Source organism: Talpa occidentalis, unplaced genomic scaffold (assembly GCF_014898055.3).
Source record: "Talpa occidentalis isolate TD23 unplaced genomic scaffold, MPIMG_talOcc4v2.1 talOcc4.7, whole genome shotgun sequence".
Lineage (NCBI taxonomy): Eukaryota > Metazoa > Chordata > Mammalia > Eulipotyphla > Talpidae > Talpa > Talpa occidentalis.
Window position 1 is genome coordinate 21755420 of NW_023605083.1, and position 27829 is coordinate 21783248.

The following is a 27829-nucleotide window of genomic DNA, read 5'->3' on the forward strand; positions in this document are numbered from 1 at the left end:
AGGCCAGAGGTGTGGGGGGTAAGAGGATTCACCAGAGACAGAGTGGGGAACAGAACAGGCAGATATACTGAAATACACTGCTGAGGGGAGCAGAGGGTGAGACAGGAGAGGTCTGCTGAGCCATGTGGGTTGCTCCCTGGCCAGGGATCGAACTCGTGCTGCAGTGGCTGCGGATAGCTTCATAGGTTGCGTCTAAACCCCCTGTGCCACCAGGGAGGCCCAAATACTACCTTTTTTAAAGGGAAAAAGAGAAAGTAGTTAAAAAATTTGCCCAGAAATGGAAGATAGCAGTGAGGTAGATCTTTTAGGAGAGTTCTCCACTTGACACAGTACCTCATTTCAGTTCTGCTCAGGTTTGTGCTTTATCTGTTACCTTTCGCATTATGATCTTATCCACTGAACTAGGTGAGGGACATCACATTGTGGTCCCCCACACCTGAGTAATTTTGATGTTTTCACTTCAATACAATTTTGACTCTAAAGCCAATGGTATGTATGCCAAGTACTTTCCTATAAGCTGAATACAGATGCCAGTTATATTGGGTCCTTGCTTTAAGTCCTTACCTGCAAATCCCTGGTAATTGGTGGCTCCTAGAGGGTAGTAGGAACTCCTTTGTATTTTCTTACACCTAACAGAGTGATTCATGCATGCACTTGAGAGGCTGAAAGACAAACATTTGCTAAAATAGGGTAAGAGAGAAGTGAAATCCCAGCAATAGAGCCTAGATCTTGACGAAGGAAGTCCTCAAATTGACAGCAGCACTGTGTCTTCCTTCTCGGGCTCTGTGTGCTTCAGTAAATATGTATGCCCAGTCTTCAATTGTCCAAGACTAAAATCACATGGTCTGTGCTTATGTATATGGGATGTCTTCAGCTTCTAACTACTGCTCGACCCCTCCTGACCTTCAAATACTCTGATCCTCAGTTTTCTTTCGTGCTGTGTTGGTTGTCACAGGAGATTGAGGTGAACTGATGGCTGAAAGGAAGACTTCATGCCCAAAATAAGGGAGTCATGAAGTAATTGGCAATGCAAATGTTACAATATCAGGACCCTGCAGAGCAGTGAATGATAACAGGCTGTAGTGAAGTAGACTTTTAATTTAAAAATCAGAGATAATCATCTTCCATGTACGTGAGCTCCTTGTTCTCAGGCCAGAAATTTGTACTCATGGTGGTTCCTCATAGTTGAAAGGGAGGAAGAACCCAGGCCAGCCAACCCTAGTCTGCCCTTAGCACACATTGCCTAGAACTGGAGGGTCAGGTGGGAGTCAGAGACTAGGAAGCTACTCAGGGCTGAATGTTGAGGATCTAGAATGCCACAGTGGCACGGCCTGGTCTAGTTCAGGTGGGAGTTGTGGTAAAATGAAATATAATTGGTCTTTGTCCCTGGTTTCTGGCCAAAGCACCTAAAACCCTAGGAAGTTCCTAAGGGATAGACACACCTTTATTTGTTAGATATGCTGACTCACTAAGATGCCCATTTTGAGAACTGAGTTTATCTGATAAGTCTATTTAGTGTGGGGCCCCTAAATGCCTCAGGGTTGATGGATCACTAGAAAGATTAAGTGATAAGAGGATAAGAATTTTTAACCCTATCCACTTATTCCAGAAGTGGGAGGCATGCAACTGCATATTAAGCTACAGAAACTCTTTTGTTTTTGTTGTTTAAAGATTTATTTATTTATGCATACAAGAACTGGGGTACAGGCCAGAGGTGTGGAGGGGTGAGAGGACTCACCAGAGACAGAGTGGGGAACAGAACGGGCAGACTGACTGAAATACACTGCTGAGGGGAGCAGCGGGCAAATCAGAGAGGTCTGCTGCGCCATGTGGGTCAGCTCCCTGACTGAGGATGGAACTCATGCTGCAGTGGCTGCAGATAACTTCACAGTGCTGCCTCTTAACCCCTTGTGCTACCAGGGAGGCCCTATAGAAACTCTTAATGCGATTTCATGTGCTTCTTGGGTGGTTATGTTACCAGGAATAGACCTGGGGTCTGCTGCCTGTCACTACCAAAAAAGCTAATAAACAGAGACAGGAATTGAATCTATAAGCACTTTTTTTATTTTTAGAACATCCTCTTCTCATGACCATTGATCTGAGAGAACTGGAGAGACTGTTCTTCCTTGGCCACTGATCTGAGAGAACAGAAGGACCATTTTGTCATTTCATCTCAAGCTGGCCTTTTCATAACGAGTTAAAAATAGTCATAAATAGGCCTCCCTGGTGGCACAGGGGTTAAGTCTCAGCACTATCAAGCTATCACCAGCCACTGCAGCAGGTGTGAGTTCCATCCCTAGGCCAGGGAGCTGACCCACATGGTGCATCAGACCTCTTCTGTCTCTCCCACTGCTCCCCTCGGCAGTGTATTTCAGTAGATCCACCTGTAAATCTACTCTGCCTCTGGTCAATCCTTGAACACCACCACCCCTACTCCTTACTTTTGGCCTAGACCCCAGCTCTTTGTGCATAAATAAATAAAAATAAATCTTGAAAAAAAAGTCATAGGGCCTCCCTGTGGTGCAAGGGGTTAAGATGCAACATATGAAGCTATTTGCAGGCTCTGCAGCACAAGTTCAATCCCTGGCTAGGGAGCTACCCACAATGCGCAGCCCGCTTGACTGGCCCGCTGCTTTTCTCAGCAGTGTGTCTCAGTCAGTCTACCTGTTCTGTTCCCCACTCTGTCTCTGATGAATCCTTTCACTCCCCACACCTCTGGCCTGTACCCCAGTTCTTAAAAAAAAAAGTCATAAACAAAACATCCCATCAGAACAGCCAGTCATAGTTGATATTGCTGGTATTCTTCATATTCATCCTCCAGGGAATCAGTTTCTTAGTTATCTTGACCTTGATACAACTGATGGCATCAATGTCTGGCACTTATTTTTGGCATTACTGGGACAGGAATCTCAGTTATAAAGCAGGACTTTTAATTTAAAGAAAACATCATAATTACATAGTATGTATTTGCAGCCAATGCTAGTATATGTAGATTCTTATGCTAGTATGGTGCCCTTCCCTTCCTCCCTTGCCCCACTCAGTGCAGCACAGTTTAGGAAAGGTGGCCCACCCTAGTTCCATCACAGAAGCTACCGTGCTCAAGACCCTTCAGGATTTCACCCTATGTACTTCTTGATTTAGGTATTCACCTGTATCTTTTACAATGCAATTAATTGGTATTTAGGAGGTCTAACTAACAGACTTTATTCAACTTTTGAAGCATCCTGAATAGATACTGCAAGGACTTGCACAAAATGGGTGATATTTATAGATAGAAAGATAATGGAACAAGGTTATTAACAAAGATAAAGATTACTTCAGGTAAAGCCACCCCACCCCCGCCCCCCTCAGGGAGATCATGGAGTTGTTACCATGCAGGTTACTTATGGTGCTGATCAGGAGGCTCCAGGTTGATTGGTTTAGGATTACACTTTTGAGAGAGGTTGAAACTGCAATAGGTAATTTATCTGGTGGAGGCCAGCATGAAGGACTCTATCTTGGGCCTGTTTTTTTCTATTTTTAACATTGTAAACATAGGAAAGTGTTTCTCTGAGTTCCAAGACCTGCTCTAAGAAATTAATTTAAGGGCCTCCCTGGTGGCGCAGGTGGTTGAGCGCTGCACTGTGAAGCTGTCCGCAGCCTCTGCAGCGCAGGTTCAATTCTGGCAGGTTGGCAAGAATCCCACATGGTGAAGCAGACCTCTCCTGTCTCGCCCACTGCTCCCCTCAGCATTGTATTTCTTCAGTCCGCCTGTTCTGTTCCCTGCTCTGTCTCTAGTGAATTCTCTCACCCTCCCGCGCATCTAGCCTGTACCCCGGTTCTTGTATAAAAATAAATAAATATTTTTTAAAAATTAATTTAAGTTGAGGAGGGAGTTATAATGTTAGGGGGAAATGATGTCCTGAGTTAATCCCATACAGGCTTTGTGGTCTCCACTCCCAGTCCAGACTAAAGCCATCAAGACATTTGGTGGTGATGGGATTTGTCTTTCCCAATGTCTTGATGGCTTTAGTCTAGACTGGGAGTGCAGTCCACAAAGCCTGTATGGGATTAACTCAGGACATCATTTCCCCCTAACAATAAGAACCTCTAATTGATCATAAGTACAACTGACAACACAGACTTGAATTGATGTCTGACATGGAAACTGTCTTGTGAATGTTAACTCAAATGAAAGTCTCAATGATAATTAAGCAAATAATTTATTAGATAATCAAAGTGAGGATTTGAACCCAGGAAGCAATTCTGTAGATTTATTATTTATCATTATTTATTTATTAAATAAATAAATCTTTAAAAAAAAATTACTGCTTGCTGGAAACTGCCTCTTGCAGCTTAAAATAAAAAATTTTAAAAAGTAACCTGAGGCCAAGATCTACCTCTGGCTCTTGCTGCTTGTGTTTGATCCTTTCCCCAGCCCACTGTGGCTTTTATAAGAGCTAAACCACCCAGTTTCTACTCTCCTGAAGAATACTCACTCATCTTTATGCTACCACTTGAACTGTGGATTAGCCCTGTGGCCTTCTCCATTTCACAGACTCTCCAAGTCCTTTCTTGGGAAGGCACTGCCTCCACCACCAGCAGTCAGCTCCAACTTAACAATCTTAGGTGTTTTGCTCCTGTGTCTATTTTCATCTGCACTCTACTTTGTCTTTTTGTTATGTATGTATGTATGTATGTATGTATGTATGTATGTATGTATGTATCTATCTATCTATCTATCTATCTAAATATCTATCTATCTATCTAAATACCTAAATACCTAAATATCTATTTATTTATTGCAAGAACTCTTTCTGGGTGGTTCCAAGACAAACGTACTGCTCATCTTCTGACGCAGTGTCTCTATATCCAATATATTTCCTTTCCAAAAGCACACTAGAAGAGTTTCTGTGAGGAATTCCAGAGGTCACTTTTCTAGAGATAATGAAATTTGGTGGTGAGGGGGAGGAATCACTCATGATTTATTTGCTCTTTGCACAAGCTGGCCACTGAGTGAACTTTGGAATTGACTCTGTGATACCTGTTGGTGTAAAACTCCAGGACCAGAGTGTGCCGGACTGCACCAGTAAGGCCAGCACTAGCCAGAAAACTCCAAGTGAATTTATCACCCAATTCCATAGGGTCAGAGCCTTCTCACTTTGAAAACCTTCCCTCTTCTCTTCCCTGAAACCATTATGTGTTCTTTTCCCTTTTTTCATCACCAGGCTTTTCAAGCAGATGAGTAGAATCTGCTGAATTTCTTCATTTATTACTCTCTCAACTATAAAGCCTGCATGGACAAACTTAGCCCTGAGGTAATTGCTTTCAGAGGTCACAGGGGTCACTTTAGTGTAAATTCCAATGAATCTCTTCCTGTTTCCCTTTCCTCTGAATTTTCTGAAGTGTCTGGGCATCATTTCTCTACTACCTGTTCTCTGGGACTCTACGCCATTCTGTGTCTCTTCCCTCTTTCTGAACAGTTTTCCACATTTCCTTCAGATGTTTCAATCTCTCTCCTTAAGTACAGGTGACTTTCAATGTTTGGTCCCATCTTTTGGTCAAACTCCTTCCCAGAGAGCTTGTGTAGAAATGGTATCTAGGGCCTCCCCGTGGTACAGCGGTTGAGTGCTGGGTTGCGAAGCTGCCCGCAGCCTCTGCAGCACCGGTTCTATCCCCAGCTGCTCCCGGCCACCGGAGGAGGGTCCCACATGGCGCGCAGACCTCTCCTGCTGCCCACTGCTCCCCTCAGCAGTGTACTTCGGTCCTTCTGCCTGCTCTGCTCCCCCCTTGGCTCTGGTGAATTCTCTCACCCTCCCGCGCTTCTGACTGTACCCAGTGCTTGTATAAATAAATAAATCAATCTTTAAAAAAAAAAAAAAAAAGAAATGGTATCTAACCCCATCCTTCCTTTCCTGGAAGTAAATGTTTCTCAGGCCCCAATCCCTAAACCTGACCCCTGACTTCAACCTGATATTATATTGGTCTGCTCTGTCCTTCCCTTGAGTAACCCAAAACACACCTCAAACGCACCATTTTGGAGGCAAAGTAAACTTCCTACAACTGGAATTCACTCTCCTCCCAAACAATCCTATTTACATTATGTTTGCAGCAACTTTCCATTTTCTAGACTCAAAACTCATGGATGACTATTTGACTATTTCCTATCTCTTGTCACTTATGGGCAAGGATCTTCATTATTACTTTTTTTTTTAAACTTACTATTTTTGTTTTTAAAATAATTTAAAAATTATTTCTGTGAGTATATTTCCCACTATATCCCTCTCTGTTAAGTTTAATTTTATGTGATTGATTTATTACTGGCTCAATGTCTTTTTTTTTATGCAAGAGCCAGGGTACAGGCCAGATGTGCAGGAGGGTGAGAGGATTCACCAGAGACAGAGAGGGGAGCAGAATAGGCAGGCTGACGAAATGCACTGCTGAGGGAAGAAGCGGGTGAGACAGGAGAGGTCTGCTCGCCATGTGGGTTGCTCCGAGGCTGGCGGAGATCGAACCAGCACTGCAGAGGCTGCGGACAGCTTCACAATGCTGAGCTCAACCGCCTGCACCACCAGGGAGGCCCTCATGTCTTTTTTTTTTTAAATGCCTGAATTATTAGTACTTAATAAACCATATGTACTTCTTATTTTGACTGTAAGGATGTCCCGGCTCCTTTCCCCTTGGCCTGTTCACAAATGCAGAGGCTGGAAAAGCAGAGCCTTCATGTAGGAGTGGTCATGACCAATGACTTGCATCTGACCAATGAAATTCAAGAGGAAATTTTGATTCATCTATTAGGTGAGGCTTATTTTATTTTATTTTAAAAGATTTATTGATTTATACATACAAGAGCTGAGGTGTAGGCCAGAGGGACAGGGGATGAGGTTGGAGGATTCACCAGAGACAGACTGGGGAACAGAACAGGCAGATCTACAAAAATACACTGCTGAGGGGAGCAGTGGGCAAAAAAAGAGTGGTCTACTGTTCTATGTGTGGGTTAGCACCCTGTCCAGGGACCGAACTCATGCCACAGTGACTGATAGTAGCTTGATAGTGCTGAGACTTAAACCCTTGTGCCACCGTGGAGGCCCTCCACTATTTATTTAATAAAAGCTTAACTGATGCTTTTAAGCAGTGTTTGTTGCTGTTCTTTTATATCTCTCCCAAGGCTGTGCTAGCAGTTGGGTTTCAGCAGTTTATGTAAATGATTCCTTATGGAAATCTGTGTGAAAGGGTATCCTGGTGCTGATTCATTCCTGATAGTTCAGTCTCTTAGTATTGGTACTTAGGCCAGGGCCTGAGTGGCATGAGCCAAGCTAGATTTTAAGGAGGAGTTCAGGGAGACTTTATATCTTGTTCAATGCCTAAGGACTCAGCATCAAGTCATCTGTAAGGATGCCCATCAAAGGTATTTAATAATGAAGGTATGCATTAGGACTTGGGCTAGGGTGACTAAGTTACCATGTATCCTACCAATGTCTCCCTGACACTTGTTAACTTGTATTACACATTATTGTGAATTTATCATAGTCTAAGATTCTTTGAATGGTGAGGTTTTTGCCATTTGGATCCTGAATGACAAGATTTCAGCCCAGTAAATAACTAAATAGCTCTTGTTACTATTGCATCATGTTGATTTACTGAAGTTAGGAAATTGTGATGAAAACAAATAAAAATAACAATCTCTAAATATTTGCAGTTGTAAAGATTTCATAACTCAAAATGATTGTATTTTACTAATGAGAAACAGAGGTGAAGCAAGTAAGCAAGGTGAGGCGAGACTAAATGATCTACAAAACACACTTCAGTAAGTGGCAGAGTCAAGATGCAACCACAGAGACTGGCGTCAGAGAGCTGAGTTTATGCTCCTCCTCTTACCACACTGGTTATTTTTGGGGTGGCTCCCTTACCCAGAGCACTAATGTCATATTTTTTTCCATTGCAAAACATTTTATTTTTTATTTTTATTTTATTATTTTTTAAAGATGTATTTATTTATGCATATAAGAACTGGGGTGCAGGCCAGAGGTGTGGGGGGTGAGAGGATTCACCAGAGACAGAGTGGGGAGCAGAACAGGCAAACTGACGGAAATACACTGCTGAGGGGAGCAGTGGGGTAAACAGGAGAGATCTGTTCCACCCTGTGGGTCACCTCCCTGGCAGGGGATTGAACTCGTGCTGCAATAGTTGTGGATAGCTTTGTCTTTTTTTTTTTCTTTTAAGATTTATTTATTTATTTTTACAAGCACTGGGTACAGTCAGAAGCGCGGGAGTATGAGAGAATTCACCAGAGCCACAGCGGGGAGCAGAGCAGGCAGACTGACGAAGTACACTGCTGAGGGGAGCAGCAGGCGGCAGGAGAGGTCTGCGTACCATGTGGGACCCTCGCCAGCGGCCAGGGATCGAACCGGTGCTGCAGAGGCTGTGGGCAGCTTTGCAACCCAGCACTCCCTGGCTGGCCGGGAATTGAACCCGCACTGCAGAGGCTGCGGACAGCCTCACAGCGCTGTGCTCAACTCGCTGCCCACCCGGGAGGCCCCATGTATATACTTCATAAATATACTCTTTGGTAAATCTAGGGACTAACTGAAAACATGCACAGCCTCAGCTGAGAGCAGAGTGGATTGTCTATTTAAAGGAATTTACACTGACTTGTTAATAAGGATTGGCATGGCATTAATGGCTTTCAAAGCAGAAACTGGTTAACTCAAATGTCTCTAATTGGTGCGTTGTAGGAAGTGATATTTTTGGACAGGGGCCACTGGCATGCCTCTGTTCCCTGCACCCCCATTCCACCCTTAGCCAGGAAAGAAAATTTCTCTTGCTTAGTGATTCTGACCTTCCTGGATCTGTGGTTTGGTATCTGTTTCCAGTTACTATTACTTTAATGATTTCTTTTGCTCCTTTCTTTTTTTCTCCTTTTAGTACTTTAATTGTGCATTTATTGCACATTTTGAAATTGTCCTAGAGTTCTTAGATATTCTAGTGTATAGACTTATCTTCAAGCTCACTAATTTTTCCTTCAGCTGCATCAAATCTACTTATGATCAGCGAAGGCATCCTTCGTTCCTGTGTTTTGATTTCTATCCTTTACTTTGGATTCTTTGGTTTCCATATGTCTGTTTACATTGGCCATCGGCTCTTACAAAGTGTCTAATTTTCTATAACAGCTTTTAATGTTATTCTTTTTTTTTTTAAAGAGGCATGTATTTTATTCATTTTTATTTATTTATTTGTTTGTTTCTTTGTTTTATACATGCACTGGGTACAGTCAGAAGCGCGGGAGGGTGAGAGAATTCACCAGAGCCAGAGCGGGGAGCAGAGCAGGCAGAAGGACCGAAGTACACTGCTGAGGGGAGCAGCGGGCGGCAGGAGAGGTCTGCGCGCCATGTGGGACCCTCCTCTGGTGGCCGGGGAGCAGCCGGGGATCGAACCGGTGCCGCAGAGGCCGTGGGCAGCTTCGCAACCCAGCGCTCAACCACTGCACCACCGGGGAGGCCCTTAATGTTATTCATAGTTATTTTAAGTTCCTTTACTGATCATTCCAATAGCTGTATCATATATGAGTTCATTCCAACAGCTGTATCATATATGAGTTTAGTTCTGATGATTTATCTCTTCATACTGTGTTTTTTTTTAGAATAATCTTTAATTTTTTAAAACATTTTTCAATTTATTTTATTTTATTTTTTTGATTTATTTATTTACTTATACATACAAGCACTGGGTACAGTCAGAAGCGTGGGAGGGTGAGAGAATTCACTGAGCCAGAGCGGGGAGCAGAGCAGGCAGAAGGACCGAAGTACACTGCTGAGGGGAGCAGCAGGCGGCAGGAGAGGTCTGCGTACCATGTGGGACCCTCCTCCCGTGGCCGGGGAGCAGCCGGGGATCGAACTGGCGCTGCAGAGGCTGCAGGCAGCTTCGCAACCCAGCGCTCAACCGCTGCGCCACGGGGGAGGCCCTTCATACTGTGTTTTTAATTGACTTTTTGAATGATTTTTCATTTTTTGTCAAAAATTTAACATGATGAGTTGGGTAATAGGAACTGAGGTGGATTGCACTATAATGTGAGAACTTGGGTTAATTTGGGTAGGAGTTGGGCTATTTTTTTAAAAAAGACTTTATTTATTTTTGCATAGAGGAACAGGTGTGTAGTATGCCAGAGGCAGGGGAGTGAGAGGATTAATCAGAGACAAAGTAGGGAGCAGAACAGGCAGATCTACTGAAATACACTGCTAAGGGGAACAGCAGGAGAGAGAGAAGAGTTCTGCTATACCATATGTGGGTTAGCTCCTTGACCAAGAATCGAACTCAAACTGTCGTGGTGATAGTGCTGAGACTTAACAGGAATTGGGAATTAATGGAATTAATGTTTGCTGTAGCTAATATTTGACAAACAGGGCTGTCAAAACCTTCCAGTGTCCTTGCTTTTGCCTCCAGTTGCTTCTGAAATTCCTTGTATACTCTTCCTCAGAAAGAATCTGTGTCTTACATTTCTTTCAGTTGTTTTTATTAGAGTTCTGTGTATGTGATGGTGTCATGTTGGGGAGGGAGCATGTTCTCTAATGTTTCAATTAAATATTTTTTTTTAAATTTATTTTATTTATTTATGTGTACAAGAGCTGGGGTGTAAGCCAGATGTGTGTGTGTGTGTGTGTGTGTGTGTGTGTGTATTCACCAGAGACAGAGTGGGGAGCAGAACAGGCATATCTATTAAAAGACACTTCTGAGGGGAGCAGCCGGGAGAGACAGCAGAGGTCTGCTACACCAAGTGGGCTAGCTCCCTGGCGGGGGAGAAAATTCATGCTGCAGTGGCTGCGAATAGCTTCATAGTGCTGAGACTTAATCCCTTTCACCACCAGGAAGGCCCTAATTATTAATGTATTTGTGGACATAAGTCTTGGGCTGTGAACTTCCAACTTCCAAGTATTTCCCCAGTGACATAGCTTCCACACTCTCAGCCCCACCCCTTACTCCTTCCCTGGCTTCAGGCTTCTCAACCTATTTCCTTGAAGCACTAAACCATGTTGACTATTGTTCCCTTATCACATGAGACAAGATGACTGGAGGGGCAGCAATGGGAGGAATTCCCTTTCACAGTTGGGATAAAGCTCTGGTAAAAATCCTTTCTTTTGAAGGGTAGACTTTTTTTTTTTTTTAAAGATTTATTTATTTATTTATACAAGCACTGGGTACAGTCAGAAGTGTGGGAGGGTGAGAGAATTTACCAGAGCCAGAGCGGGGAACAGAACAGGCAGACCGATGAAATACACTGCTGAGGGGAGCAGCAGGCGTGGCAGGAGAGGCTGTGGCAGCTTTGCAGCCCAGTGCTCAACCGCTGCGCCACTAGGGGAGCCCCCCCTTTTTAAAGAAGATTGAACATATTTCAGTGCTATAAGGGGATATTTCTTGGCTCTTCAGCTCCAAGAGTGTTGGGGCTCCTAGAGATAAAGCCTGTGAACTGTGGAGGCCTCACAGGCTGTAGTCCTAAGAGTTTCTCCCTCTCAAATTAGTTCACACTCAGCACCAGCATTCATCATGATTACTATTACAGCTTCCTACCACTTTCTAGCACTAGTGGCTTCTGCAGGTAAGCAGGTAAGCAGATTTTTGCTGTGTCTCTTAGGATGAGCGTGTGTCATTAAGCTTATTGTGACAGTTACACTAGCTCTTTTCAGGTATAATATGCTTAAATCCCATTCAGCTCTGTGAGAAGGGAAAACACGCTCGGAAATTGAGTAACTGGCTCAAGATCCCACAAGAAAGAAATCCCCAAGAAGTTACCTTGAAATTAATGAACGGGGACCAACTAACTCTTTGATTCTGGCTCCCTATCAGAACCATCTTCCATCTCAAGTGAGTCCTACAGGCGCGCAGCGCCCGGCCTTCGGCACCGGTGGGAGAAAAAGTAGGAGTAATTAAGTAAAGCAGGCTCCCGACCAGGATCAGGATCAGTGGGATTCAGCAGAGCGCTGTAGAGGGAGGTAGGGAGTAGGGACCGGGTGGAGTCTGTCCCGCCCCTGCCTCTCGGTCCCCTCCCATTGGCCGAACGTTTGCTGGTCCCATCCCACTGCCCGCCCCCGGGGAGCCGCTTAAAGTGTGCGGAGCAGGTGCCTCGCGTGGAGCAACAACTTTGCGAGAACATAGAGCGCGGCGCCCATTCATTGCTTCCAACCATCCATTCATCTGTCCCACTAGTAGTCCAACGGGTGGCTCCAGGCAGACGCAGCTTCCTCCCCCGGCACCGCGAGTAGAAGAGGGACCGGGAGCGCGGCTGATCCTCGCCGGCCAGAGCAGAGAACTGTAGTTGCGACCATGCAGACTTGCGCCAGGGCCTGGGGGATGCGTCTGGGTTGCGGAGTTGGGGGCCGCCGCCGTGTCCCTGGAGGCGTGGGACCGCGCTGGGCGTCTGGCGGCCGTGACAGCAAGAGCGGCGGTGGGGACAGCGGCGGGACTGGGGCCTCGCGCCTCCTCGAGCGCCTTCTGCCTCGACACGACGACTTTGCTCGGAGGCACATCGGCCCTGGGGACAAAGACCAGAGGGAGATGCTACAGGCCCTGGGGCTCACGGTAAGGAATCCCACCTGGCCCTCTCGGGCCTCACTCCCTCCCGGCCGGGGTCTGCCGGAGTGGCCTCCCTGCCCCCTCCCCGAGCTCTGCTAGTGGTGCGACCCCCCAGCCCAGTTTCCCCGCCCTGGGGTGGAAGCAAATCCGAGCTCTTGGTCCGGGTTCCTCAGCCTTCTCCCGCTCGCTCAATTTCTCCTGCACTCTCGTTGAGCCTGAAAACAGTATGTTTTTCAACCCAAGCCGCCCTGCTGATGAGCCCTAACTTTGCAAGATGGGGATCTCCTTGCTTATCCGATTGTCTCCGGAGTGATCGAATCACTTCCCGCTTCATTATTTTCTTTCCTCCGAGTGATTTCTGGTTTGCTCATGGTTGTTCTTTTCTTTTTAAAAAGAAACCTTAATTGGGCAGTTTAAATGAGGTTCCCACAAGCCTTTGTAGGTGCAAAACGCAGAAGTGACTCTTTTAACTCAGAAGCACTTTCCTCTGCCTTTAGTTTTCACGGACTTGGTTTTAATTTTAGAGCATTGAAGAACTGATCGACAAGACGATACCAGCCAGCATCCGCTTGAAAAGACCCTTGAAAATGGAAGACCCTGTTTGTAAGTGTCCGGGAGATCTCCTTTAGACTCCACTTCCTCTGGCCTATTTGTGTTCTCTGTTCTCTGTAGGTCCAGCTCTGGGTTAGACTTGCTGGGAACAGGGAATGTTTATTAAAATAAAACATCGGCAGGTAAGAGTAGCGGGAGAGGATGGTATGTTTAGTTTCCAGATTCTCTTAGGATAGAGTACCTGCAGTGCCTTTCAGCATCTGTATCTCAGGACTCCAGGAGTCCAGCAAGGCTCCCCGGGAAAACAGGAGTACTAACAGTTGGAGAATTCCCCAACCCCTTCCCAGGCACCAGTCACTGCCATGGTCCTCTCATCCTTTGGGGTGGGGGGTGGGGGTGTCATCACTTTTTTTGCAGATCAGGAAAGAGATTCAATAAAGGAAAAAAGTGCTTAAGGCCATGCTACCAGCCAGTAAGGAACATGGACAGAGAGCTTCCCAAGTTTCTTTATACCACAATAACTTCAAATTGTTCACATATTTTACATCCAAATTTTATTATTTAAACCTTTTGAAAGGCAGTAGTTATTTTTAAGATCTGAACGATTTTCATAGAAAAACACAAATAAGGGTCATGCTTGGTTAAGAATGCTTTAGTTTGTTCATAGACCTTAAATTTTATTTTATATTAAAAATGTTTTTAATGGTTGGAGACTATGGTTCAGAGGTGTTTTCATATGAGTATTTGACATCCACAGACTGAATACACAAGTCAAGGCAGAATAGGCAGAGCTGAAGAGCTCTTAAAGAAATCTCATCTAGTCATTTGGTTTTGAATTGTAGAGATACAATCTCTTTTACTTGTGGAATCAAGTGAAGTAAAGGTGGCCATTTTGTTTTGTTTTAGGTTTTAAGATGCGAAGGATAAACTGATGACAAAGTTGATTTTGTTTTAAGGTAGAGAAAATATATAGCCAGTCCAGTTCCAACTGGCTAATGCTGTACCTTACGTTTTGCTGAGTACTGCTTTCTTTTTAGTTCTAAATCTGAACCATATCCTTGATGAGATGGCAGGGATCTTGCTCTTAAAAGAAAATCTGCATTATGTTGTATAGAACTGATTAAGATCTAAGGTAACCAAAAGATTCATCTAATTCAATTTTAGGAAATCAGGATGCTGATTTATTGGATGTTTAAAGAGTGAAGAGCTGTACATTTTTATAGCAAACCTTAGGTGAATATTTGAGCAAGTAAATCCCTTCCTGAGACTCAAAATCAGATAGCTAACCCTTGTTGCAATATACTCTAAAATAATGTGTTTTATTTTAGCATCTTATCCTTTAGCATCTTCATAGAGCCTAGGAAATGTGTTTAAATTGTCTATCATTTTTTAGTTCAGCTATTCATTTCCAGCTGAATTAATTGAACCCTGCAAGATTCCACTTCTTTTGTGTTGTAATTGTGCTCCTGATAAGTAATTAGCAACTTGAGTGTAAACTTTAAACTCAGCAGCTGTGTGAGATTTTGGGCTAGTTCCATCTGGTTAGTCTGAGGTGACTCAGAGAAAATATTGCACAGTCAGAAGTCACCCCCTCCTTGAACTGAAGTTGACTGACTCTCCAAAGAGCTTGCTAATGAACTGGGGGAGATGGGGTAGGACAAGTAGTCAGAAAGTCATCAATGTTTTACTCTGAGGTGTTCACTTGTCATGGTTAATGAGTATTCTTCATGTGGAGACAGCAAGTTGGTGCTTAGAATGTCTGTCCACTGGCAGCATTTCCATTTAATAGTAGGCAGCATTATCCCAGTATAGTTTTAAGAAAATGCCTGTGTACCATTGTAGTCAGAGAGGAATGCTGGGCCAAATACTTGTTTCTGTGTATATAGAAAATTGCAACTAAGACTAATGTGAGTCTTCAGTGCTCTCAATGCTGAGTAAAAAGGGGATTGTAAGATCTGTAAGTCACATGGAGATAATTGTGTTAGTTCTTTTGCAAAATTTAGTAATATCAAACATTTATGTAGTACTTATCATGTACAGGACTTTTTTTAATTTTATTTTTTAAGATTTATTTTTATTTATGAATACAAGAATTGGGGTGTAAACCAGAGGTGGGAGGCAGTGAGAGGATTCGTCAGAGACAGAGTGGGGAGCAGAACAGGAAGAAGATCTTCTGAAATACAGTGCTGAAGGGAACATCAGGCTAGACAGGAGAGGTCTGCTGTGCCATGTGGGTGAGCTCCGTGGCTGGGGATGGAACTCATGCCACTGTGGCTGGGATAGCTTGATAGTGCTGGTACGTAAACTCTTGCACCACCAGGGAGGCCCCATTCTTTTAACTTTTAAAAAGTGCTCTTTGTGGATTAATTTTTTAATCCTTATTTCAACCCTGCAAGGTAAGTAACATTATTTTTTTTTTAATTTTTTTATTTTCTTACATCGTGGCCATCTTTCTATAGTTATTGTTCCACTTAGGGTACAGCCCTTCCACCAATAGCCCACTGATGTACCATTATCTTTGTTTTAAGATAAAGAAACCATGACACACAGAGGGTAACTAATGAGTCCAAGGTCACAGCTGGTAAGCAGTGGGGATAGAATTTAAAGCCAGATAGTCCACCTCCACAGTCCACACTTCAACCACTAGTCTACACTATCTTCATGGTATCCTTTGCAAGGGGTGGGTGTACTAAGTAGAAACTACTGTCCTAACTGTTCTGAACCACCAGGTGTACAGATCACAGAAACCCAATCACACTGTGATCACTCAGCCATTTGCCACTTTGCCAGTGGAAATATGACCACATGCTAAGCACACAGGTGTGGGAACACTAAGGCCAGCTGCCAGGGTGAGGGAAGGGGTAAGAGTCATAGAGCTAGGCCTGGATATTGAAGGATATGCTGTGATGCTCTGTCAGACAGGACTAAGGGAGGCTTCTTCAGGCAGAGAGGTCAGTGTGCGTGGACAGAATCAGGGAAGTGCAGATGGTTTCTCTGTTGTGCAGGATGCTTCCCTGCCCTCGTATACTTCAAGGAAGTACCTTGAAAGAATACCTTCATTAACAGTTGGTTGATCAGTAAGTCATATTTCAGAGAAACTTGCAAAGTTACTCAGTTCAAAGCCAGATCAGTTTCAACCTGTTCAAGTGAGTCTCCCTTTCCCCACATGAACACACACACACACAGAAAAAAAAGACTACAAAGTTATATATTAATGGGAACATTCATTTCTTTACATAGTGCCATTTTAGGTGATTTTAGCTTTCTTTTTATTTGCTTTTCAAATTTTTCTATAGTAACTATGTGTTCTTTTCTAATTAATAGAAAATTTAAAACTACTTTGTTTTTGAATAAAGCCAACCATTTTTAGTTATGGTTTCCTCACTTGTGTAGTACTTTCAGTGAAGTCATCTCATTAACCAAACTAACTTAAGTCATAACTTCACAGAAACTGCAGGGTTTTAAGTCTGCACAAAATTGTACATGGCTCATTGTGAGCATGTTTAGGAAGAGAGAGGAGAACCTAGTCTCCTTAATATGCAAATCATTCTGCCAGAACCAGGCAGTGGAGCTGCAGAAAGAGATTTTTGATGGATTTGTGAGAACTTAATGTTCTAAGCTACATTTTTAGAGTGAGTTTTAATAAATGGTTAATGGAGGCCAGTGAGCTGCAGGAGATGTTGTGTAACACAGCTGCAGGTGGTGACTGCGAAGGTGGTGACTCCAAGTGGGATAAGGAATGCTCCTGAACTGACCTCAAGGGCAGATAGCACAGCTGTTCCCTAGGCTATGGACATTAGTGTCTTTCAACTAGCTGATGTCTGTCATCAGGTTCAGCCTATAGGATCCTCAGTTTATGACATGTTCTTTCTTGGTCATTCCTGGTTCCTTTAGTTCCCAGCTTATATGAATTATCGTTTCATCTTTAATGAGACTTATTCTAATGGCATGTCATACAATCATGGAAATTTACACAAACAAACCAAACGAAAAGGCAAAATTTATTCTGAACTTGTTATGGCAAGGGAGTAAATCTTTTCTTTTGGCAGAGGACTGGGAGAACTTTATACTGGAATAAGTTAAGTTTTCAGGTATGTCCTCTTTGGAGCATAATGGAGGCTATTGATATGGACACTCTGTGGGTGGGCTAACTAGAAGAGGTGCATTCTGTGCGACTAGGGGTGTGTATTTTTACTTTGTGTGTTTGGTCCTAAATTGGAAGCAGGGACCAAATTTAGGGAAGGTGTTGTTAATCAGGTCCTGGCATTTTAGGACAATTATTAAGAAGAATATTACTTTTTACAAGTCTAATTTTAGCAGACTGTCTTCCAGGTTAGTTTATTGTTGATACTTGGATTGGTTTCCTGAGCAGGATACTGCCGATGTGGGTGGAAGTTCTGTGGCTATATATGGCCTGCCTTTGTTAATTTAGTTTCTCACAACAGAATCTGTCTAGTCTTTATATTTTTGTTAGTTACACTTATTCTTGTTAGTTACACATCTGCTGATCTGACTGATATCTTGGACTGTCGACCTGTGCCTACATTGTTAAATATTTATGGACCATCTACTATGTGCAAGGCACTGTGAGGATAAATATTTGGGATAACTATCATTATCTCAAGGAACTTATATCTTCTTAATAAAAACTAAGTTGCAAAATTAAAAAGCCTCTCCCTTATCTCCTTCCTGGAGATCAGTGGATGGGACTGAGAATTCCAACCCTCTCCTTTGACCAGCCCATACTGAAACTGTTTTTAAGGCCCCCCACCCTAATCCATGAGAGCTATGGATTAAATGCTTTGAGATGAGAAATGATATAAAACTGGTTGAGGAAGTAGGGATTTCTGGGACAGAGTAAAGGGTTGAGATAAGTGTTAAAACTTTTTTTTTGGTGTGTAAATATATTATATGAGAGTGAAAAAATTCAAAAGAAATAAAGTCAGTACCTTGACTGAGAAAAGAAAATGGCAAAATGCAATGCTAGGGAAGTAGCTGAGTATTGCTGCCTTCCCATGCTGTCATGGGGTAGGGCAGCGAGATGAGGTGCTGGAATGTTTTCCAACACCACCAAGCAATTCTCTAATTCTCAGTGGACAAATTGAGTGTCCTACAATTTTACTCAATTTTCACACTATCATCTGGAGAGATCATCAGCTCCTATAGGTTAAGGACTTGTCCCACAACGCTGCTCCCATTTCAGATGCTAAAATCAAGTCCAGTTTCTCAACTGTGTACTGATCTACCCGCTATAAATTGGAAGTTCACATGACTCCCTCAGGCTCAAAAGAGCCGTTCATAAAACTTTCTTTATGATTACCTTCTTTTAATTTAATTTAATTTTATTTTTGTGTAGAAGAACTGGGGTGTAAGTCAGAGGGGTGGTGGTGGGAGTGAGACAATTCACCAGAACAGAGTAGGGAGCAGAACAGGCGGATTTACTGAACTATACTGCTAAGAAGAGCAGTGGGCAAGACAGAAGAGGTCTGCTTTGCCATATGTGGGTTAGCTGCCTGGCTGGATATCAAACTCAGGCTGTAACAATGATTGTGCTGAGACTTAACCCCTAGGCCACCAAGGAGGTGGTTTATGTTTAGCAGTTTATGATAAAGATACAGTAAAAGATTCATGTGAAAACCCAGGTGAGGGCAAGGTCCAAAAGGATTCTGAGCAAGGAGCAACTATTCCTGTGGACCTAGGGTGGGCCATCCATCCCTATGCTTGGTGCATTCACAGTCCCAAAAGCCCATCAACTCTCACTGTTCAAGAGTTTTAGTTTAATCTGCAGCCCCTCCCTCATCTTCCTGGAGATCAGTGGGTGGGGTTGAAAATTCCTGTCCTCTTCTTTGACTAGCCCATATTAAAACTGTTTAAGGCCCCCTACCCTAAGTCATTTCATCAGCATAAGCTCTAAAGGGCTTCTTATGAATAACAAAAGATACACCTATTGCTCAGAAAATTCCAAAGTAAAAACAAAAATATTTCTTATACCACAGTGATCTTTCATATAACTTTGTAGGAATATCTCTTGATAAATGTGAAGAGGCAAATATTTAAAAGAGGTGAGTTCTAAAAATAATCAGTTTTCCACTTTTAAAATTAGAACAAACTAGAAGTCACAGCCTTTATAAATATCATACAAAAGATACAAATATGCTGCATACCATGATGAGTTACCCAATAGGTTATATGATTAGGACAAAGAACATAAAATGTAGATCCACTTTTTCCCTCTTGTTTTTATCTTGTTAAAGATTATGAAATTTAGACAGTAATCATCAAAGATTTTATATAGGTGAAGTTATTTAACAGTACTTAAAAATTCACTCTTTTGAAAATCCATTGTATTATTTCTGGCTATATAAGAAATTACTGCAAAATTTAAGGGTTTGAAATACCAATGAACATTAATTATTGGGGCACAAAAGAAACCCCAAACCCTCTGGGGTCTTCTACACTGGCAAATAAACACAGTGGTGGGGAGAGGAGGGAAAATTCATTGTTTGGGAAGGCACAGTGAACAAAATGTATACAGATTTAAAGTTTTTTCTTTTTTCCATGGAAAAGAGAGGAGATTTGGTCTTCCTGGAAGAGACCCTTACAGAGAGTAGTTTACTTATAAATGTCTTTTTCAGAAGCAAATTTACCCCCATGCAATCAATCTTTTGTGAAAGATATATTTGGGTCTACTGTGTTCATTGGAGTCTGGGACCTTAGCAGTCCTTTTCATCAACATGCTGCAGCATCTGATAGACAGCTGGCTAATGAGGTTTCTCCCCTCTCCCCTGCTTGGTACAGCTGAAGCATTCTAGTTTCCAGTGGCCCTGCTTAGTAGGTGTATTTCTGCTGGCCACATGGTGAGGAACATTTCCTACTGAGTGGTGGGGTGCAAAAGGTCCTACCCATGAAATTCCATTTCTGTCTGATGGTGCTGGCTTGCTGTTTCGTGTCCTATTATTTTTTTTAATATCAAATCTCAGTCATTAAACAATTTAAAAACAACCAACTGAGACATAGGCATTCAAAGAGCCCCTTGTAATTTCTGCAGTTCTCTCTTCATCTGCATATCTATGGCCATCCTTTTGATTACCAAAGGAATTGACTCCTAACAGCCAAATTCAGTCAAATATACAGGACAAACATACACACATAGAAATAATACAAAATAATTTACACAGATTAAACCATACTTGTACTGGACTATTTGGGACTCAAACCTCAGAATTTTCCTGGTGCTCAAACTCAGGATTGGGGCATTAACCAGTCAGGATCTCTCTTTAGCATGGAACTCCAATCTACAGTCCTTAAGAGACCAATAAACAAAACAGGATAACAAGCAAATTGATTACTTTCCAAACAAAAATGTGTGGAACAGGTTTGGGACATAGGATAAGAGCTACAGGGTACTTAGCAATCAAGTCTCTGAGAAAAAAAGTCTGGGTAGGCACTTCAGGGTCAGAGCAGAGAGCCCTTACCCTGCTTGAACAGTAGATTCCACCTAGGGTGTCCAGTTTTGTTAGGGAGAAATCAAGGTTTCATCTACCCCATGGACATGAACACCAAAGATATGCTTCTCAGGTCTGGGAAAAGAAGACTTTAATGCAGAATTGGAACAGTTGGAACCCTAAGACTGGAATCTACTTTCCTGAAAAGCTGGGGTAATGGGCTTATATTATATTTAGGACTGGGCCATGGGAGAACAAAAGAGTTGAATTCCATTGTCTGGGGGCACAGGAATTTGGATGTGACTGGAGATCATTGAGCAAAGTGGGTAGGAGGATAGAAGAATGCAGAGTTATCTGAAGGAAGGTCAGAGTTATCTGAAAGAAGGTCGTTGATGGTGGTGGGCTTTTGTATAGTTAAAGATATGGACTGGTAGTCAAATTCTTCTGATGCGTGGGCACTTGGTAGACAAAGCACTGGATCCTGCTTGCTAGATTTTCTTTATTTGAAGAAGCAGAATTATTTGGGAAGAACAGGTTAGTCTTATAGTGAAGTGGTCATAGTTATCTGATTTAACTGGCCAGACTGGAAAACAGAAAGTTAGATTTGGTTAATAGCTAGCTAAACTATGTTCAAAAAGAATGTAGGCCTATATTTGACATGGGTTTCTGCTTTGGAGGGACTGGTTTCATTATTATCCTCTCAGTTTCTGTGGGTCAGGAACCCACAGGCAGCTATGTTGTGTGTTTCTGGCTCAGAGTCTCTTAAAAGGTCACATTGGTGATGCTTAACCAGTGCTGGAGGATCTATTTCCAAGGTGGCTCGTCCACTCATTGCTGGCAAGTTGCTGCTGGCTGTTAGTTATCCACAGATTGTTTGGATGTCTTTAGTGTGTTCTCACAGCATGGCAGTTGAAATTCCCAAGTTAGTGATTCAAGTGAAGCAAGGAGAAAAGGAAAGCGAGGCAGAAGCCTAGACTTGGAAGTCTTATAGCATCATTTACAACATATCCTATTGGGTAAGTAGAGTGAGTCACTGATTTTTGACCCAAATTCAAGGAAGGGGAATTACATTCCACTTTTTTTTTTAAGATTGATATTTATTTATTTATTTATCTATTTATTTATTTATTTATTTATTTATACATACATACATACATACATACATACATACATACAAGAGCTGGGGTGTAGGCCAGAGGTGCTAGAGGGTGAGAGGATTCACCAGAGACAGAGAGGGGAGCAGAACAGATGGATCAACTGAAATACACTGCTGAGGGGAGCAGTGGGCAGGCAGGAGAGGTCTGCTGTGTCCTGTGGTAATGTTAGCTCTCTGGCTGGGGATGGAACTCATGCTGTAGTGGCTGCTGATAGCTTTGTAGTGCTGAGACTTCATCCCTTGCGCCACCAGAGAGGCCCAGATTCCACCTTTTGAAGGGGGGAATAGAAAACTAATTGTGGACATATATTTTTAATAGGCCTTATTTTTTAGAACAGTTGTCTGTTAACAACACTCAATTCACTTATGACTACATTTAGAGATCTTATTGGCTTTAGTAAATAATTCATGAACTAGGTAACTTCCAATGTAGTAGAAGGTGGTGCAAGCACAGTACAAGATGAAAGAGGATGGGTCCAGGTTATTAGCAAAAGAAAAGAAAGTTTATTTTAGGCACAACCACCTTCTACTAAGGGAAGGCTGGGGGTCTCACATGTAGATTACCTCACCCTTGTCGACCAGGAAATTCCAAAGCGAATGACTTAAAAATACCACGTGGGAGGGGCTGAAACTAAAATTTGGTTAGGAGTTAAATCTTGGTGCTTGGCACAAAATATTCTATTTTGAATGCCTACTTCTTTTTTAACAAGGTCCACAGCAAAATAGAATGGAAGGAACTGAGTTCCCATTCTCCCCCATATATATACCACTCTCCCCAAATATATATAATTTTCCCCCATTATGAACATTCCCCACCTTTTGTACCTTTGTTACCACAGATGAACTTATATTGAAATATTGTCACCCAAAGTTTACTATGGTTCACTCTTGGTGTTGTATGTCTATGGATTTGTGTAATGAAATGCTTGTATAATGAAATGTTTCCACCATTGTAGTATGCACAATAGTCTCATTGCCCTAACAATCCTCTGTAGACACATTTTTTAAAAAAGATTTATTTATTTACTTATACAAGCACTGGGTACAGTCAGAAGCGCGGGAGGGTGAGAGAATTCACCAGAGCCAGACCGGGAAGCAGAACAGGCAGAAGGACCGAAGTACACTGCTGAGGGGAGCAGTGGGCACAGCAGAAGAGGTCTGAGTGCCATGTGGGACCCTCGCCCGTGGCCGGGGATAGAACCAGCTCTGCAGAGGCTGCGGGCAGCTTCGCAGCCCAGCGCTCAACCACTGTGCCACCCGGGAGGCCCTGTAGACACTTTTTTAAAACTATCACATTCTTCCAAATTAGCATATACTTTTTATTTATTTATGTATGATTGTATTTTTAAAAGATTTATTTATTTATGCACATAAGAGCTGGGGTATAGGCCAGAGACTGAGGGGGGAAGAGGATCCACCAGAGACAGAGTGGGGAACAGAACAGGCAGACTGACGGAAACACACTGCTGAGGGGAGCAGCGAGCGAGACAGGAGAAGTCTGCTTCACCATGTGGGTTTCTCTGGCTGGCCAGGGATAGAACTCATGCTGCAGAGGCTGCGGATTGCTTCATAGAGCAGTTTTTAACCCCTTGCGCCACCAGAGAGGCCCTAGCATATACTTCTTAACTTAAATTATGATGAATTTTATCCAACTATAACAAGTATCCAGTACTATCAAAATCAGTTATACTGTATTATACAGTGACTATAAATCAGAACTATTCAGGTGCATAGGACCATCTGTCCATATACTGAATTCCCCAACCTACTCACCTTTGTCACCACTGAGGTGTAGTGGTATACTATCACTCAATCTATTTGTATATCTTCTAGCATCTGTTTCCATTCCTCTTTCAGAGGCTTCCATGGAAGATTAGATACTACTTTAGGCAATGAGGATAGAAGAGTGAGGTATTAAAGGCTGATAAAGATAGATCCCTGACTATAGTTTACAACTGATATTGCATAGCTCCACAGGTCTGTAAATAGGACGAATACTTTGACTGTGGTTATGGTATGAGCTGAGGCACTGAAGTGTGATGATACAAGTTATTTGATGGGCAGTGAGTAGATCATGTCTGTTACATAGAACCTAAAGTAGAGAGGGATGGCAAACAAGGTATGGAGGGCTTAGAGCCATGATAAGAAATTTGTTTCCCTCTTCATATTAGGGAGACATTAACCATTATTTCAGGGAGAAGTGACATGATTCAACATGTGTTTTGCAAAATACCTCTAAGATCAGAGGCAAAGAGGTCAACTGGGGGAGGAGCGTTTTGAGGTGAGATGTTAAATGTTCAAGTGTACCAGGAAACAGACACCAATATGATATTAAATATGCAAAAAAATTATCGGGTTTGGTAGCAGAAGAAGGCAGTACAGTCTTTTGACCATGATACAAGTCTGACCCTGCTCAAAGGAAACAGGGATAGGAGGACGATTGGGTAGAGTCTTACAGCAGTACAGAGATCTAAGAAAGTTTTGGTCGGTCCAAGTGGGAGTTTGTGAGTCTAAGTCACCCATAGCCTGAGTTCATGTCTTGCAGGAATGAGTCTGCACTAGTTCTCTGGGCTAGAGGGCTTTGCCATTGGCTGGGAGCAATCCATGGGAAGTATGGTTTCCCTACAGACATGGTAGTTGATACAAAAGGGTAGCAGGCAGGGCAATCATTTTCTAGGCTGGGTGTTTCAGGGTGATGGTGATGGCATTAACAGGGCAAGAGAAGAGAGTCCTAGAGGAAGGAGAGATCATAAATCTTGTTGGGGTAGAATTGAGTTTGAGGTCCTCATGGAATATACTGTTGGAAAAATTGAATTCAAGTTGGAAATTTGAATCAAGATCTCAAAAGAGAAATAAAAGATAGAGTTACAGTTTAGTAAGTTCTCTGAATGAATTCATGGGAATGAGTAAAGTTTCCTAGGAACCAAGGGTGGGGAAGGAAGTGGAACCCAGGATATTGGGAAGATGTTAAAGTAGGGAGGGAAAGTAGTCTGAGCTGTCATAATCCAAGAGACTGGAGGATAACTTCTCTACCGGGGATTGTGGGTTGTGGCACCAATGTCATTTTGGCCCTTTCTTCAGCATAATAAGAAAGCCCATAGGAAAACATAAGGACAATCCAAGATGAGAGGAATTGAGGGGCAACCTGTCTGATAATCTGTTCAATATTGTAAATAGGGAAGGTGAGACTGAACCTTAGAGAAAAGTTCCAAAAGTAGTACTGTGAGCATCTGGCTAGTGAGGAACCTACATCAACCTACATGGGGGACCTGCTGAGATTGAATGGTTTAAATTGATAAAGTCTATTAGGGTCCCCTCATTCTAGCACTGCGTAGTGACCTGGGAGCAGAAACAGAGAAATGTGACAGTTTAGTTAAGATTGAGGATTGTCTAAGTGAAGTGCCAAGTATTTCAAGGTCTAGTAATCAACACAGGCCAGATGGGGAGGGAGAGGTGAGACAACACTGTCCACATAGAAGCTCAGTGACCACCTTATGGGGTTGGGAGTGAGGGCCTGAGCTGCTTTACTACCAGTAAGTTTAGGAGCTTTGGGGCGGGTGATGGACAACAAGGTTGTAAAGCTGCCTGTGGTTGGGCCATCTGTGTATCAACTCCTATTCCTTATGTCCTCACTCCACCCACCAAATGGCACTGTGCCTTAATTTAATAAATTTTTGTTATATGTGGTATCAGTTATTTTACCTCACTTTGACTACTCAGGTTTGTTTACTTATTAAATCCAAGGTATTTTTATAAAAATGCAAACTGAGAATTTTATTTTATTTTTAAGATTTATTTTATTTATTTATGCATATAAGAGCTGGGGTATAGGCCAGAGGTGTGTGTGAGAGGATTCACCAGAGACAGTGGGGAGCAGAACAGGCAGATCTACTGAAAGACACTGCTGAGGGGAGTAGTGGGCGAGACAGGAGAGATCTGCTGCTCCATGTGGGTTAGCTGCCTGGCCAGGGATCGAACTCTTGCTGCAGTGGCTGCTGATAGCTTCATAGTGCTGAGACTTAACCCCTTGCACCACCAGGGAGGCCACAACTGAGAATTTTAATGAAGATTCTAATATCTGTATCATAAACATACTAATTAGTTAAATAATAAGGAAGTGATAGTTCTGAAAATTTGAAATTATTATGGTAATTAATTATTGCTCTATTATTTCACAGACCTTGCATAATAGCTTCTAGTTTCCATTTATAAATGCTTCTCTGCAGCCCATGAACTAAATGAGAACAATTTGTACATTAATTTGGCATCATGGATGCTATGATGGGTGGGTAATTATTGTGAATATTGAACTAATGCTACGTGGAAATTCAGGCTAATCTACATTGCCCCTCTACTACTTATATTTTCTGAGCATTTACTGTGTGCCTAGCAACCTGCTTTGCCCCTGAACACAAAGAGATTATAATTTAGTTGGTCAGATTCTGGGTTAGACTACAAATTTCTCTATACGCCTATTCTCTTTCCTGTAAGCATGATAACTTACTTGAGTTGGATGCTTAGAACATACTCCCTTTTCTTGTTCCTTCTCTGCTAGATGTAACAATGTACCTTTCGAGAAGCAAGGAATTAAAACAAATAAAGGCCAGGATTTTCACACTGATTCTTCAAACTAACCATTTGGCCTGATTACATAAGTCAACTGGAATATGTGCTGCCGAAGCGAGCACTACATAAGTCAACTGGAATTCCAGATAAATATTATGACTTGCAGTGTTTTTCTGTATACATCTTTAAAAAAACGTTCACAGATTGGGTGAAAGGAGGTGGCGAGGAAGCCTCCCACAGAAAGTAGTGTGAGCCAAGTCCAAGGAGCAAATAACTGTACCCTTCATCTCCACTACCCTGCTGTGGGACACTATTCTAGTTTTCCAACAGCTGTTGCAGCTGTGGAGTGAGCAGGAAAAGCCGCAGGGACTGCTCAGTCCCGTGGAGACCAGGGGCCGAGGGGCCACCTGAAACGGATTGCACACACTCACTTTCTTTTGCTGGAGGTCCCCAAGTGGGGGGCGGGGGGAGGGCTTTAAGCCCTGGGGGTCACGAGGGACTGCGTGAAGAGGGGTGTTACTTGAACAAAAAGACAGGACAAGCCTGGCAGGATTAGAGTAGAAGAGGGGAGTGCTGGTGGGTAAGAGTCCCAGGCCAGGTTTGTGTGGTGCCGCCCCCACCACATTTTGCCACATGGGGTACAACCCTCTGCCATTTTCAAAGGGTTTTCAATTCAAAGAGTTCCCATGTCATTATTCCCATGTCATTAGGGATTATCTTGTCTTCCTGGAATGTGCAAACTCTGTGAATCATAGACTTCGCTTGTGAAAACCTCTTTTGCTGAAAGAGCAAACTTGACAAATTAGAGAGGGTAGAGTTTATGGACTGGGTAGGTAGGTTTAAGGCCATCTGTTATGGGGGAGGAAGGAGGCTGCATATGATAGATAATGTTAAGGAAAGGTTATGCATTAGCATGGAATTTTGTGTCCAAATTCTGATTTCCACTCAATCTTTAAGATTTACTTATGTATACAAGAACTGGGTTCTAGGCCAGAGGTGCAGGGAGTGAGAGGATTTACCAAAGACAGAATGGGGAGCAGAACAGGTAGATGTACTGAAATACACTGTTGAGGGGAGCAGCAGGCAAGATAGGAGAAGTCTGCTGCACCATGTGGGTCAGCTCCCTGGCTGGGGATGGAACACGTGCTGCAGTGGCTGGCAATAGCTTGATGGCACTGAGATTTAGCCACCATGGAGTCCCTCCACTCAGAAGCTCCTGACAGATGTTATCATTCATGGTCTGTTTATCTTGATTGAGATCCATGACCCCACCCCATGATTTCCTGAGCAGATTTGAGGTCAAGAATCTGCATGTTGGCAAAGAAAGTATGCCCAGAGAATGTCTATCTTCATATCCTAGCCCAGCTTTCCCTTCAGCCTCCGGCAGAAAGAGGCCTTTCTGGGCAAATTCAAATATGAGTGTGTTGGTTTTCAGTCTTGATGATTTCCTTGGAGACCTTTTCTGAGTTGCTTGCCAAGCATACGAAGGGTAGGGGGTGGTGGTGGTGGTTGGGAAGTGGGGGCCTCTGATGCTGGGTGAGTGGTTGCTTGTGCTAGACTGCTCGGC

At 42.9% G+C, this 27829-nt stretch overlaps 1 protein-coding gene across 3 annotated transcripts in view; it reads left to right on the forward strand.

The window, feature by feature from the left end:
• GLDC (glycine decarboxylase) overlaps positions 1 to 27829 on the forward strand; it is a 102555-nt gene that overhangs the window by 7698 nt on the left and 67028 nt on the right. Inside the window, exons 1-4 of one of the 3 annotated variants that reach the window (XM_037493380.2) lie at positions 6696 to 6777; positions 11684 to 11835; positions 12178 to 12549; positions 13068 to 13146. In XM_037493380.2, the coding sequence (XP_037349277.1) occupies positions 12295 to 12549; positions 13068 to 13146 (334 nt within the window). In that variant the 5' untranslated portion in view covers positions 6696 to 6777; positions 11684 to 11835; positions 12178 to 12294. Of the gene's footprint in view, positions 1 to 6695; positions 6778 to 11683; positions 11836 to 12003; positions 12550 to 13067; positions 13147 to 27829 lie in introns of those variants that run through there. The other 2 variants (XM_037493379.2, XM_054689304.1) reach the window with 2 other exon arrangements.